The sequence below is a fragment of the Sinocyclocheilus grahami genome, unplaced genomic scaffold (genome assembly GCF_001515645.1).
Source record: "Sinocyclocheilus grahami isolate Dianchi unplaced genomic scaffold, SAMN03320097.WGS_v1.1 scaffold138.1, whole genome shotgun sequence".
NCBI classification, from domain to species: domain Eukaryota; kingdom Metazoa; phylum Chordata; class Actinopteri; order Cypriniformes; family Cyprinidae; genus Sinocyclocheilus; species Sinocyclocheilus grahami.
Genome location: NW_015505317.1, coordinates 1402204 through 1418916, shown reverse-complemented (window position 1 = coordinate 1418916; position 16713 = coordinate 1402204). Strand labels below are relative to the sequence as shown.

Below are 16713 nucleotides of genomic sequence, written 5' to 3'. Positions count from 1 at the left end.
AGAATTCAGCTTAAATTTTCGTTTTTCGTTCATGGGTAGAAAAATGAATAAACAGCTTGAATATTTGATTTCTACATGTGGGCGGGAATTAAACGCCCCTTTCTGCTGATTGGTCAGCCGAAGATCAAACCGTGCCATCATCAGTTTTTCTGCAGCAGAATAATAGTCCTCCGCTGCTGCAGTTGTATGGATTCTTAACGCATTTATTGCAACTACATTTAATCTTTTTTTCATCAAACAAACAAATGAATAGCTCGACACAACTCGTACCGGGGCATTGTCTAGACAGGGTTTTCTTCTGTGTAGATATAAATTCTATTCTTTGCATCAGCTGAGCATCTTTCACAAACATGAACCACAGGGAATACTCGTCTTTTAAAAGGCTTAATTTAGATTATTTTACATTAAATGCATCATATAAGTCACTTTGGAATAAATCACAGTAGGCCTATGTATCATGATAAAAAAAGCGACTTTACAGTCTGGAAATACTTTAGGCTATAGCAATATTAAGGCTATATTATTTCTTGGACCCCCGATCACTTTAAGAACCACTGGTCTACACAGAAGAAAGCCCTGTCTAGACTCTGCCCCTGTACGAGCTATTCATTAGTCTGTTTGATGAGAAAAATATGAAATTGATAAAATGGGTTATTAATCCGTACAACTGCAGCAGCGGAGGACTATTATTCTGCTGCGTGATACTGCAGAAGAACTGATGATGGCACGATTTGATCTTCGGCTGACCAATCAGCAGAAAGGGGTGTTTAATTCCCACCCACATGTAGAAATCAAATATTCAAGCTGTTTATTCATTTTTCCACCCATGAACGAAAAACGAAAATTTAAGCTGAATTCTCGTTTTTCGTTTTATGGAAAAATTAAAATTAAAATTAAAAAGGAGCCATTTTCTAATTTTTCTACTTTCAATATTAAATCAAAAAACGAATGATACACGGATTCACCAGGGGCCCGTTCCTCGTACATCGCTTATTACATCCGAGATGATATCATCGCGCTAATCAGGATCTGGCTAATTCGGTTCTCGAACGCAGCTGTTGTTGATGATGGCTGGATTGGGTTATTTGAGATTCATGAGTTGGTTTAAAAGGGGCTATGTATCGAGACTCGAAACCACGATCAGCAATGCAGCGATTGGCTGGCGGCAAGACAGCAACGTGATGACATCATGTAATTAAAAAAGACACCTGACGACACCTGACAACTTGACAAATTTTTGGACTTTTATAAGGAAACAGCCAAGCAAACAAAACAACATAAATGTTATAATAGATCAATGAAATGTGCACTGTTTTTATTTTATTTACATTTTTTACATGATTCTCAATTATTTATATTCACGATTTCTAATATGTGTACAGGCTTTACATTTTTATTTCAATGTAGTAATTAGCAATTCATTTAATTTTATATTTGAACAGATTTGTTACGTGACAGCATTATTTTAAGGTTCTTAAGGGTCAAGATCATGTTATCTGCATCTCCTGCACTCCATCACTCAAATTAATGCACGACTCTACATTATCTGTATAGCATGTGTGTAAGACTCAAATACAATTATGAAGTAATAATTTTATGACGAATAAATCTTTCAGTGAGTAAAACTGTCTGTAGTATTAAAGACTACACAACATTATTATATTATCTTTTAAATACATTTTTAAATTATTATTATTTTTAAATTATTGTCCCTGGATTAGTAGGGTACTCTTGTAATAAAGTCACAGTGGTAGAGGACAGATTTTAAGTATCAATTCTGCTTTAAAAGATGCAATCTAATCCTGTTTACATGAAATAAGCCTGCTCCCAAGCAGGTTTAGGTTTATGGACCTGTTGCTATGACTGCAACTCCAGGATGAGCTTCGAAGAACCAAACAATCCAAGATCACGCCAAATCATCCACAATCAAATCCAGCTACAGTGGGGCAAAAAAGTATTTAGTCAGCCACCAATTGTGCAAGTTCTCCTACTTAAAAAGATGAGAGAGGCCTGTAATTTTCATCATAGGTATACCTCAACTATGAGAGACAAAATGAGAAAAAAAATCCAGAAAATCACATTGTAGGATTTTTAAAGAATTAATTGGTAAATTCCTCGGTAAAATAAGTATTTGGTCACCTACAAACAAGCAAGATTTCTGGCTCTCACAGACCTGTAACTTCTTCTTTAAGAGGCTCCTCTGTCCTCCACTCGTTACCTGTATTAATGGCATCTGTTTGAACTCGTTATCAGTATAAAAGACACCTGTCCACAACCTCAAACAGTCACACTCCAAACTCCACCGTGGCCAAGACCAAAGAGCTGTCAAAGGACACCAGAAACAAAATTGTAGACCTGCACCAGGCTGGGAAGACTGAATCTGCAATAGGTAAGCAGCTTGGTGTGAAGAAATCAACTGTGGAAGCAATTATTAGAAAATGGAAGACATACAAGACCACTGATAATCTCCCTCGATCTGGGGCTCCACGCAAGATCTCACCCCGTGGGGTCGTGGGGTCAACAAGAACTGTGAGCAAAAATCCCAGAACCACACGGGGGGACCTAGTGAATGACCTGCAGAGAGCTGGGACGCTGGGACCAAAGGCTACCATCAGTAACACACTGCGCCGCCAGGGACTCAAATCCTGCAGTGCCAGACGTGTCCCCCTGCTTAAGCCAGTACATGTCCAGGCCCGTCTGAACTTTGCTAGAGAGCATTTGGATGATCCAGAAGAGGATTGGGAGAATGTCATATGGTCAGATGAAACCAAAATAGAACTTTTTGGTAAAAACTCAACTTGACCAGAAGAGGATTGGGAGAATGTCATATGGTCAGATGAAACCAAAATAGAACTTTTTGGTAAAAACTCAACTTGAGGAGAAAGAATGCTGAGTTGCATCCAAAGAACACCATACCTACTGTGAAGCATGGGGGTGGAAACATCATGCTTTGGGGCTGTTTTTCTGCAAAGGGACCAGACGACTGATCCGTGTAAACGAAAGAATGAATGGGGCCATATATCGTGAGATTTTGAGTGAAAACCTCCTTCCATCAGCAAGGGCACTGAAGATGAAACGTGGCTGGGTCTTTCAGCATGACAATGATCCCAAACACACCGCCCGGGCAACGAAGGAGTGGCTTCGTAAGAAGCATTTCAAGGTCCTGGAGTGGCCTAGCCAGTCTCCAGATCTCAACCCCATAGAAAATCTTTGGAGGGAGTTGAAAATCCGTGTTGCCCAGCGACAGCCCCAAAACATTACTGCTCTAGAGGAGATCTGCATGGAGGAATGGGCCAAAATACCAGCAACAGTGTGTGAAAACCTTGTGAAGACTTACAGAAAACGTTTGACCTCTGTCATTGCCAACAAAGGGTATATAACAAAGTATTGAGATGAAATTTTGTAATTGACCAAATACTTATTTTCCACCATAATTTGCAAATAAATTCTTTAAAAATCCTACAATGTGATTTTCTGGATTTTTTTTTTCTCATTTTGTCTCTCATTGTTGAGGTATGCCTATGATGAAAATTACAGGCCTCTCTCATCTTTTTAAGTGGGAGAACTTGCACAATTGGTGGCTGACCAAATACTTTTTTTCCCCACTGTAACTGAGTTAGCGACGTACCAAGAACGGGCCCCAGACCTGGTCGGTTCATGTCCGATTCAAAATGCAAGAATGAGCGAGTTTGATTTAATAACACCCGCGTTAATGAAACCAAACCAACAAAAACTAAATAATAAGCACTATCACTTTATTTGTTTGATGCCACCTGTCAACTGTAACTGCTGCAGCATGACGTAAATTAATCGCAGAATCTTTTTTTCCCAATTCTTTGATTCAAGCTGTTCTAAAGAACCGACTTGCGAAAATGATTCGGGCTTGATGCAAACGAACTCCGTGATCTTTCAAGCTGAACTGTTTCGAGACACTTTTGACATTTCACACACTGCCAAAAGCAGGAGCCACTGCGTGTTGACGTCACAACATCCGTCTCAGCATGTTGCAGGGCGCAATTAATTTAAAAAGTAAACACTTGCAGCAGCGTTTTGTAAGGGCGTGAGCATTTCTTTAACAGAGGCAGTCTTGTAGCAGCGACCATGATGTGGAGGAGGCGTGCCTGCGGTCACGTCCCTAGTCTACACGGCATGAGTGCTGTATTAAGTAAAATCTGTACAGAACACAGTGTTTGCATCGCTTCTTTAAGTACTACATTTTCATTCTTTATAAATATGCACTAGCCATGTCCTATCCACCTTTTTCTTGTCGTAAAAATGGGCGCGGCCATTTGGAAAATATATGGGTATGGCTTCCGGTTTCATCTGCGTCCACTCAGTCCAGCTATTTTTAGCTGAACAAAACAGTTCGTTTTGCTGCTTGATATTGAAAGTTGGTGTGTCTTATCATATTATTTTAATGTATTATCTGAAATTATGAACACACTGGTTTGTAGTGCAAACAGTTTTACCGTTTACTGCACATTGTTATTCTCCTCATTATTTACCTATAGCGGTTAATGAACCGGAAGTCTCACCCATAGGCTTACTTCCGCGTTGAAGAAAAAGGTGGATTGATTGCAATGCAGTTGCTGTGTTGTGTAACAGTCCATAGTATATGTGTGTTCTATAAGTCACAAGAACACATCAATAGGGTTGATGTGATGTAAACATTGTACTGGATGGCAAAGTCAGGGTTGTTATGGTTCAGGGTTTATGAAACAGTGTATTTCTGAATATAATCTTCAAAATGTTTTTTTATTATTATCACAAGTTGATCGTCACTTGTCTCGTCCATGATCTCTTAGATTGGCAGGCTGGTCATTGGTCAGAATGGGATTATGTCAACACCTGCTGTTTCCTGTGTGATCCGAAAAATCAAAGCCATCGGGGGGATCATCCTGACAGCCAGTCACAATCCTGGCGGCCCCAATGGAGACTTTGGCATAAAGTTCAACATATCTAGTGGAGGTTAGAGATGCATGCATGAATTGGTAATTAGTGATGAAGTATTAAAGACTGTATTGAACTGGAATTCAGTTTGTCTGATTTGTCTTTCCCAGGTCCTGCACCAGAGGGCATCACAGACAAAATCTTTCAGATCAGCAAGAGCCTCCAGGAATATCACATCTGCCCTGAGCTCAAGGTGGACCTCTCAATCATTGGCAAGCAGACCTTTGAGGTTGACACGTTCAAGCCCTTTACTGGTACCAATTTGGAGTTTTACTATTTGCTATATACTGTATATCAGTTATATAAAATCATTTTTCAGTTCATATTTGATTAATGTGGCTACAGTATGGTTTACAGTCTTGTATCTTTTGCAGTTGAAATTGTGGACTCAGTGGAATCCTATGCAGAGATGCTAAGAGATATCTTTGATTTTGCTGCTCTGAAAGCGTTGCTCTCAGGACCCAACCATATCAATGTACGGCTCGATGCAATGCATGGAGGTATGGATTTTATTCCCCCAAAAACATACATAAGTCCTCTGGAACTACATAGTTACATAAACGGTATATATATGAACCAACTGAAGACTACCTCGTTCTGTGTTCTTCACACTAGTGGTGGGTCCTTATGTAAAGAAGATTGTATGTGAAGAACTTGGTTCACCTGCTAACTCTGCTGTTAACTGTGTCCCCTCTGAGGACTTTGGGGGACACCATCCTGACCCTAACTTAACATATGCTGCTGACCTGGTCAACACTATGAAGGGAGGTGAATATGACTTGGGAGCAGCATTTGATGGTGATGGTGTAAGTCTAAAAGTTTATATCTGAAGTTTATAACCACATACTGCTGTTCAAAAGTTTGGGGTTACTCAGATTTGTTTTTTTTTTTTAAAGAATTCTCTTCTGCTCACCAAGACTTCATTTATTATAGTATTGTGAAATATTATACTAATTTAATCTTAATATCTTTTAAAAAATATATTTTTTTCCTGTGATGGCAAAGTTGAATATTCATTAGCCATTACTTCAGTCTTCAGTGTCACATGATCCTTCAGAAATCATTCAAATATGCTGATTTGATGATCAATAATTCATTCTTATTGTTATCAATGACAGTGATAATAAGAATTATTTTAAAAAACAGTTGTTCTGCTTAATATTTATGTAAAAACCGTATGTGTATATATATATATATATATATATATAAATCTTTTTTTTTTCAGGATTCTTTGATGAATAGAAAGTTCAAAAGAACAGTGTTTATTTGAAATGTAAATCTAACATTATAACATTAGCATTATGTAACATTATAAATGTTGATCAATGTAATGCATCCTTGGTGAATAAAAGTATTAAAAAACTGCTCCCAAACATTTCAGTAGTAGTTGTGCTTTTAATTATGCAATTAAAATCAACCAGAAATTATTCTCAAGTAAAACCTCATCATATTTCCCTTCTTGCTGTTCTCTTTGCAGGATCGTAACATGGTTCTGGGTAAGCATGGTTTCTTTGTAAACCCGTCAGACTCTGTGGCAGTCATCGGTGCGAACATTACATCCATCCCTTATTTCCAGAAGACTGGTGTGAAGGGTCTGGCTCGCAGTATGCCCACAAGTGGGGCTTTGGACAAGTATAATCATCTAAGCTCACTTATATTTTGTGATTAAGCCATATATTTAACCACCTCAATAAGTGTGTACTACACACACCATAGTATTTCATAAACTTTAGAGCAATATATTGTTTGTTTTTGCCATACAGTGTTGCCAAAGCTTTGAAGATGCCGCTTTATGAGACTCCCACAGGCTGGAAATTCTTTGGAAACTTGATGGATGCTGGCAAGTTATCCCTCTGTGGTGAAGAAAGCTTTGGTACTGGTGAGTAGCTATCAAACTCCCTTTAACTCACTATTATCCTGCTTAGAAGGTTTGATGGTCAGAAGCTTTTATTTTGAAGTATTTAAGTTGGTGGGTAAATATTTTTAAAAATCTATATATTAAATAAATATATATACACATGCCTAGTGACTACAACGTTTGATAAAGATGATGATTATTTTGAGGAAGTACACTGTATATAAAAAAATTTTTTAAAAGTGATGTCATGCAGGGACTTTTACTGCTTTTCACCGTAAATTGTATGATAATTCATCATTTTTGCTGCAAAACCATAAATTTGACAGTATTTTTCAAAGTAAAATGACAAATAATGTGATGTTAAACCGTTTACATTTTCTCACAATGTATGGTAAGGTTACTTAGAGTTAATCATGTTTTACTGTAGCCTTTGTACATAATATCTGTATTTTACAGTGTACCTTTTTTACAGTGTATATTAATGTATGTCCTAAAACCATATGATAGCGTTCTACTGAGGTCTACTTATGTTTGTTTTTTTTGCACCAAATACGCAGTTATACATTTAAGTTCACAAAGTTCTAAATTTGTTTTTCACGACCACTTATATTATGTTTTCAAAGTAAGTCAACCTCTTTCCTCTCAAAAGAAAGCTTGATTTGTCTTGATACAACCTTTTAAAGTCCTGTTTTTTTGGTAGGTTCTGATCACATCCGGGAGAAAGATGGTCTGTGGGCAGTTCTCGCATGGCTCTCAATCCTGGCCACTCGCAAGCAGAGCGTAGAGGATATCATGAAAGACCATTGGCAGAAGTTTGGACGGAACTTCTTCACGAGGTAACCATGATAAAGTGACATGCTGATCTCTATAGCTTGACTGCTGGTAGACTTGTGGAAGACACCAAACTTTGTCCCAAATCTCTATTTCAGGTATGACTATGAAGAGGTGGACTCTGATGCTGCGAATAAGATGATTGATCACTTACAGACAACTATGTCTGATAAAGCCTTTCTAGGGCAGAAGTTCTCCTCAGGAGATAAAACATATCAAGTGGAGAAGGCTGATAACTTTGAGTACACAGACCCTGTCGATGGCAGTGTTTCAAAAGGACAGGTGAGTCAGGTGTACACAAGACTGATAATAATAATATGAAGGTGTGATTAATGAGATTGGGAAACATAAATGATTAGTGCTTATATGGTCAGTCCTTTGCATAATTAGTTTTTTAATGAGCTCTCCTGTAGATTTCAGGTCACTTTAATGTTCTGATGTGCATTTGTTCATGTATATGATTAGAATTAGAATTTTAAACAGTCAGTCATAAAGCCCACTGTTATTATGTAGAAATCAGCTGTTTCTTCGCATATAATAATTTTCTATAATATTTATTATTTGGTTACTAAAAATACATTGTCATAATATTGTGAAGTATTATCACTTATCAAAAGAGCATTTTTTTAATTTAATTTATTCCTGTGAGGCAAAGCTGAATTTTCGGGAGATGTTACTCCAGTCTTCAGTGTCACATGATCATTCTAATATGTGATTCTTATTATAATCAACATTTTTTTATTCTCTTTCATTCACTTTTTTGAATAGTCAGTCATTAATTTCACTACCATTATTTAGAAAACCACTCTTTCTACTCGTATAGTGAAATATTTTATATATTTACATTTATTTTGTCCTTTTTTATGACTGCTGATTGTCTGTTTGCACATCAAATACTGAAATGACATTGATATGTAGATATTCGTTAATATGATTTCTCTGATGAAATTACTGATGATCTGCATTACTGTTGAAAGAATGGCCTCATCATGACCTTTATTGTGTTTGAAATATCTCATGAAAATACCATCCAAAAGAACAGTCTTGGAAACGTTTAATCTAAACACCTTTCTCAATTTCATAGAAATTTGTGCATGCTTTCCAAAACATAGTATGTTGGCCATCATCCCTGTTTCCTGTCTTCATGCTTTTTTAGGGTTTGAGGATCATCTTCTCTGATGGCTCACGTATTATCTTCCGTCTCAGCGGGACAGGCAGTGCCGGGGCAACCATCAGGCTTTACATTGACAGCTATGAGAAAGACCCCCAGAAAATTTATCAGGACCCACAGGTAAACTTGGTCAAAAGTTACCCTTTTTTTCATAAAATATTTGTTCTCCCACTACATATACTTTTACAAAAAAATATATATTTATTTATTCATTCATTCATTCTTTCTTTTTAAATGTATGCATTTATTTTTATTATTATATTTAAAAAAAAAAATCTGTTGTAGCTGTAGCAGTAATAAATTTTGACATGCTCATCCCTGCACATGTGGTTAAAGATCGGATTCACTCAATTTGATCTGCTCAAACTGGATCTGTCTTAAAGTATCAACCTCAGACACGCTTAGAATTGAGCTGAGATGGCTTTTTCATCTTGAGTTTTGAGGTTTGAGTTACTGTAGAAGAAAAGGATTCTCATTTTTAATACAAAACAGTCAATTTGGACCATCCGTTTTCATTTATTCTAAATCAAAGTACCCATTGTGTTTCTCTCATTTTGCGGTTCCCTAATAGTTCACTTGTAACATTTCTATCCTCTTTAACATTATTAACTTTGTCTCTCGACTATTGTGAACAGGTCATGCTGGCTCCTCTGGTGGACATTGCCTTGAGGATCTCTCAGCTTCAGGAAAAGACAGGCCGCACCACTCCAACTGTGATCACATAATTACCCCATATAGAGGCCATATTCACCTGATCCAGCCCAGAGTAGCTCTCACTGTATGCAGCAATGCCTTACTGTATCATTATTGCCATCAGTTTCATACCCCAGTCATTATGTCTTCAGTGTGCCCTCAAGAAAGTGTCACATTTTTAGTGTTCCACATGCACAATCAAATATCTATATCCATTATAAATAGAGTATGAAATGAAGTCTATAAAATGAATGGCTTGTTGTGATTTGTTCTTGAGGAAGTCATGCTTTTTTCATGAACTTTCATTTGTCATAAGGACTAAAGCACTTAACTTTCCTCTGTGTCTGCTAGATCTATCATATTTAGATTCTAAAAACAACAGCTATGTTTTATTCATATACACAGTTTGTCTTTCATTTTAGGCTGAAAGTAGTAACTACAGTGTGTTATTAGTGGATAAAGATTTCTAAAGGCAGGAAACCTGCATAAAATATATTCTGCCTTTAAATTAGCACTACAAATAGCATAAGTATCTTTCAATGGGAGTTGACACTTAAAAGCTCAGATTACCATAATTTTCATGTTAAATAATTTTTGAAGTGTTTTCTGTATAACTTTATTCTGGGTGATGGCATCAAACTAAAGGCTATAACAGAGAATTGTTACTGGTTTGGCTGCTGCAAAAATTCATACAGATTTAAAATTTAAATATATTTTGACTTAATGTGTTGCCTCTTGGATTTTTATAAACTATTTTATGAATTATACATGCTAAATAAGACATTAGATGTAAGTTTGTTCACAATGGTCTACCGTCACAATATATGCCTACCAAAACAATATGAGTATAGAAATTAAAATCTGGGACCCCCCCAATATGAGTTTCTTTCTTCTAATGAGCACAGAAGAAGGTATTTTGAAGAATGCTTGTAACCAGACAGTTGACGGTAACCATTGACTTCTATAGTATGGAAGAAAAAAAAAGTCTGGCTACCCTCAACTGTTTGGTTACCAACATTCTTCATAATATCTTTATTTGTAATATCTTTATAATGATGACAGAATTTTTTTGGGGTGAACTATCCCTTTAAAATAAAAAAAAATGACGACATGAATAAATCTTTAAGATTCTGCCCTATTTCTAGGTCACTAATCAAACAATCAAGTTTGTGACACTGAGCATGTTAAATCAGTTAAAGAGGTCAGAATAATGGTCAGATTTTCTTGCATCCATTGAAGCACACAATTACCTTTGGAATATTTATGAAATCATACATATTGTATCTGTATATAATTTATTATTCAAAATATTTTCAAAATTTAAAAAATATATATTTTCATTAGTGGTCTCAAATGTATGAACCCAATGTATATATATATTGCCTTCTTGAACTGAACACCCAGTCAGTCTATTTGGTTTGAAATTTCCTTCAATTTAGTTAATATGGGACATGGAAAATCAAGTGCACATACTTGAGAACAGAAACCTCTTTATTTTGAAAAAAATACATAGGCCTATTTTTTTTTCTTTTTTTTTTAAATGTAGCAGTCTATTTGAAACCTGCATACACACATACCCATATGATCAAAACATTTCTTCAGTCTTTGTCAGAAATGACCTCAACTTTATTACAACCCATTTATTACTACCTGTCAGGACACCCATCAAACACCTGCTTTCAAATAGTTTCCCGCTTGTGCTCTGGATGAATAAATGGGTGGGACATTTTTTCAGAACAGGTTTGCACATTGTAGAAGCCCCCCTATGTTGACATAGCAAGATACAAAGAACGTCCTGCCCAGAAAGTAATGGTTTGCTGGTTTTATTTTCATTGGATGTCGTTACATGAGGTAATGGCAGTAACAGTGTGTATTTAGCTGTCAGGTTATTATATTTTGAAGTTCTCTTAATCTCTTTATATTTCTACCTCAGCATCTTTATTTAATCTAGAGGTTTAAAGAGATCTAAAGCCTTTAGAAAAGGTCACTCACGCAAATGATTTTAGACATCTATATATAAAGACTACTAAAGAGATTTTGTCAAATAAAATTATTGCAACCAGGCCAAATACCTTTTATGCTCCATATATGTTATTATTATGTAGAATTGTTTAAGTATTTCGGAAATCTTAAAAGTTATTTTACCCCTTTCAACATCTGCTTTGCTTTTTATCTTTCCATTTTAAATTTTATAACATTAAAGACACTTTAAAGCATACTTGAACATAACTGTACTTCACATTTTTAGAGATATGGAGCTAGTACATGATCAAAGGTGCGTTTTTAAAATAAATCTCTAATTCTCACCAAGGCTGCATTTATTTGATTAAAAATACAGTGATATTATGAAATATCACTACAACTTAAAAATGCTAACTATTTTTGATTTTAATATTTAATATATTTTATAATGTAATTTATAATGATGGCAAAGCTGAATATTTAGCAGCCACTACTCCAGCCTTCACATTATCATTCAGAAATCATAATGTCTTCATACATATATGTATACATGATGTGTGTGTGTGTGTGTGTGTGTGTGTGTGTGTGTGTGTGTGTGTGTGTGTGTGTGTGTGTGTGTACACAGCATTTACCTCATGTAACAGTTTAGTTTGCATCAAGTCTGGAGTAGCATATTTCCATAGCTTGTTTTCCAACAACTGAAAGAATCTATTTGTTTTTCTAAGTATACACAGTTCCCCATGCACAGTTTACTCAATGAAAATAAACCTACATCAAGCTTTCATTCCAGTTATTTACTGGACGATGCATGACAGATTAACCCAAGGAGCCCTAAATATTCCAAAATATTAGCTCACACAGTGTGGCATGTTGGTCTTTTCTGCATTATTTTCCCCTCTGTTATCCGGAGGGTGCTATGCTATGATATCAATTACCATAGGATCTAATAACACAGAAGACAGAGAGAGATGACCTATTGACCTATTAAAGGGATAGTTCACCCAAAAATGAAAATTTGATGTTTATCTGCTTGTACCCCCAGGGCATCCAAGATGTAGGTGACATTATTTCTTCAGTAGAACACATATGATGATTTTTAAGTCCAACCGTTGCAGTCTATCAGTCGTATAATGCATGGCAATTGTAACAAAATCTATGAGAGTAAAAAAAACATGCACAGACAACTCCAAATTAAACCCTGCGGCTCGTGACGACACATTGATGTCCTAAGACACGAAACAATCAATTTGTGCCAGAAACCGAACGGTATTTATATCATATTTTACCTCTAATTCCGTAATACGCCACTATGTCCAACTGTCTTTGGGCGCGTGCACGGCATCCGGTGCGTGAGGTGTGTAAGCGCTCTGGCGTAGTTTACGTTAAAGGGTGTGTTGATATCCAGCTGAAGAGCAATCAACCATAACTTCAGGCGAGCAGGCTCAGAAGTTGGGAATACGTGGAAAGTCACCACTCCCGAATGAGTTTGCGCGAGAGAACGTAATCTTTTAGTTTTAAGTCGGTTTGAACAATCCGAATAAGCGCAACTAAGTACCATTTTGATTAGCCGTCGTACCTACAATGTTTGCGCACTGTGTAAACAATGAGTGACGTATGCGCGCGAGAGATCACTTCCGGCACTTGCGTAAACTACGCCAGAGTCAGTTGGACACAGTGGTGTATTAGAGGTAAAAAAATGATATAAATACTGTTCGGTTTCTGGCACAAACTGATCGTTTCGTGTCTTAGGACATCAATGTGTCGTCACGAGCCGCAGGGTTTAATTTGGATTTGTCTGTGCATGTTTTTTTTACTCTCATAGATTTTGTTACCATTGCCATGCATTATACGACTGATAGACTGAAACGGTTGGACTTAAAAAATCATCATATGTGTTCTACTAAAGAAACAAAGTCACCTACATCTTGGATGCCCCGGGGGTAAGCAGATAAACATCAAATTTTCATTTTTGGGTGAACTATCCCTTTAACAACAACAGTGTATTGCTCCATTTTGTTTATGTTATTGGGCCCAGGTTAAAGCCTTATGGAATGTGCTGAGATGCAATCATTGTCAGCAGGTCATGTGGGCATAGATCAGCATGATCGAGTCTGAGCAATAATTCCAAAAGCCAGGCAAAATAAATGCAGCAACAGGGTCATGCTGGCACTCTTTGCATCTTTCTTTTTCCTTTTTGAACCCACCACCCCACCTCTTCCTGAAGCATACACACACATACACATATGTTTGAATAACATCTATGTCACTTGCTGTCTAATTCTTGCTGACCCTACTTCCATATGATCAAACATGACCCCTTGTACCAAATACAACTGCTATCAGAGGCGGAAAGACTGGAAAACTTTAATGAGAGACCACCCATCCACCCAAAGACTTCAAATAAGTCCTCTCTATGTGCCCCATCGCTATCATACTAAATGGGTTTTGTGAATATCACCTTTCCTTGCTGCTCAGTTTGCCTTAGCCTGTTAATAGCACAAATGTAGATGTCACTAGATGTTAGTATGTACATTGATTTTTTTTGTCATTCTTGGACTCTAATCAAGGATTAGTTTCAATGGGCTTATTTTGATCTAAATGTAAATGATCTAATAGACGTCATTTACAGATCTTCATGAGAATGAGGTCACGGTCGCAGCACATATTGAACTCTACTCAAAAATGTCTCACCAGACACATATCATCAGTTACCAGAAATTATGTCACCGACAATGCCCTTATTTGGGTAGAACAAATGCATGACAATACGTGCATCATCTTTTTGAAAGTCTATGTCTTTATTATTAGACTAAAGATGCCTGATGTTTAAAAGTGTTGACAAAAATGAAAAAGAATAGAGGTGCTATTCACGTGCTATTCAATGATTTTTGAAAAACTTGTATACCATTTTCAAGAAGTTTCAAATAGATGACTTTACAAATTGTCATCTGGTACAACCAAGTTAATATAGGCCTTACACCATATTTTTTCCCTGCATGTTGTTCATACTATGACTTTAATTTGACGGGTAACGTTTTTCAGATATTACTGTAATAAGCAGTGAATCAGTTTTATAATATTTTTGCATTATGTATTTTTTCTACAAATTAACAATAAAAGAGTATTACACCAAAATCATAACAATTGTGTGAAACTATTGTATTGAAAACATTTAAAACTATTTAAAATGATGTTTTACATTTTACATCATCAGGACAGTTGTATCACCCTGATACTGTTGGCTCTTAAAATATATCACAATTAATTTAAATTCAGAAATGAATGGTCATCATCATAGATGGAATGTTTAAGCCACCGTATGTATGAATTAGCCATTTTTTTATCTAATATTTTTTAAATAGATAATAGGACAAAAATATAAGTATCATGTAACCCTATAAGAAAAAAATATAAAAAAACACAAGTAACTTCAATTCAGTTTTTGGATAGTAGGAAAGCTCAGTAGTAGCTTCTCATTCGTAATTCAAGAGGTTTTATTCCCATTAGCTACAAACCCTAGTAACTCCAGAGATTACTCCATTTAAGGTTCACAACAGAAGGTCCATTCTGAATAGATCTGCTGTGTGTGGAGAACAGCCAAGGGGATGGACCTTCAAAGTGGCCCGCATAACCCTCAATCCCCCTGCTCATTACAATTAGATGAGTTTCGCTGTGCATGGTTGCAATTTTAATAATCTTATTTTACTTTGGGAAAATAAAACAGATAGACATCGGAAAGAAAAACAGCCCCATGTCACAAATATTTCAACTGCTTTGCTGCTCAGCAGATAATGGTTTCCAAATGTTTAATATTAGATGCAATCACACTGAAGAAAAGGTACAGCTTTTCTTTGAAAACTGAGACGCTTGACAGAAGAGAGGGGAAAAAAGTTATAAATCTTAGCTTGGACAAAATAATCCTGTTGCTTTATGAATCTTCACAGCTTTTCTACGCAATTGCATGCTCACAGTAATGTGTTCGATTTCTCAAAATTTGCTTCCATTCCTTCATAATTCATTCCATCAAAAAGCTCTTATGAAAGCAGCAGGGACAGCCCTCCCTCCTCCATCCCCACCAGTCAGCATCCCAGCATGTGAGCTCATATTAGAGTCTGCAGGAGTGCGCCTTTAACTGGGCTTTGATCGCAGCCTGCCGTTTGTGTGTGTCAGAGAGCTGACGTCACTGGAGGAAATGAGGGATGAACTCTGGGTCTGGAGAGCCAACCCGGCCCATCACTTCAAAAGAGGAATGTCATACTCTTCTCGTCCTCCACTGATATAACATAAATGAACAGAAACAGGTCAGGATGCAAAACCCCTGGCTTATAAAATTGCTACCATTCTCTGTCTGGTCTTCATAGACCTGAAACAGCAGCATGTTGGGTCTGGATATTAGAAAGAAAGGGCATTCAGTCAACAGTGATCAACTGACAGTTATGGACATTAAAAAGTAAAAGGATTTAAAAGTAAAAGTCAATTATTAAACATTTATTAAAATGATTAATATAAAACAAAATAGTCCTATTCCTATTAATATTTGTTAGTAATTAATTCCAATTTACTTTCATTAAAAATGTATATCTTTTTTGTCTATTTACAACATTATAAAATATAAGAGTGCAGCTCCTTTGTTGAAATTTGTATTTTTAGAATTACCGTATCCTGTGGCCTTATTTATTTATTATTTATTAATTATCATTATTCTTCATTTTTAGGGATTGTTTTCAAATACAGTAACTGTCTTTAATTGTTGTTGTCTGCTGCAACACAACTTAGCTAATGCAACACAATTCCTAAACATTGTAAAAATGGAAAGCAATTAATTTGTGTTGGGACTACAAACATAATTCCCAACATACTTTTCAAGGATTTTGAAATGAAATGCTGAAAAAAATTTTTTTTTTTTTTAGCAAGGCAGTAGTAAGTTATTTTCCAATGTTATCAAAGACTGTGATTCAGGGGGATTTCTTATGCTATCATTTTGGGGGTTCCCACTGTGACAAAGAATAGAGATGGTGTTTAGGCTGAATAGGCATTTTGGGACTAACAAAATTATGTGGGAAATTGAGTTACGTTCAAAAAATTGTTTGCAAATATTGCACTAGTGATTGATTTTCTTATATGTGTTTTCTGTAAAAAAAATTAAAATAAAAAAAGCCCATTTCCACACATTTAAGCCCAATACTCCACACCAGTCCTGTATTGAAACAGCAGGTGGCGCCAAACACACCGTTAAGCAGCACATGTC

General features: G+C 36.2%; 1 protein-coding gene across 1 annotated transcript in view; it reads left to right on the top strand.

Annotated features, from left to right (window-relative positions):
- LOC107591179 (phosphoglucomutase-1-like) overlaps positions 1-10114 on the top strand; it is a 12527-nt gene extending 2413 nt beyond the window's left edge. The window contains exons 2-11 of the mRNA XM_016280250.1: positions 4806-4968; positions 5061-5204; positions 5325-5450; positions 5566-5756; positions 6428-6582; positions 6714-6829; positions 7509-7644; positions 7738-7921; positions 8796-8930; positions 9446-10114. Coding sequence (XP_016135736.1) covers positions 4806-4968; positions 5061-5204; positions 5325-5450; positions 5566-5756; positions 6428-6582; positions 6714-6829; positions 7509-7644; positions 7738-7921; positions 8796-8930; positions 9446-9535 — 1440 coding nt within the window. The 3' untranslated portion in view covers positions 9536-10114. The remainder of the gene's footprint in view (positions 1-4805; positions 4969-5060; positions 5205-5324; positions 5451-5565; positions 5757-6427; positions 6583-6713; positions 6830-7508; positions 7645-7737; positions 7922-8795; positions 8931-9445) is intronic.
- Positions 10115-16713: the final 6599 nt, after the last annotated feature.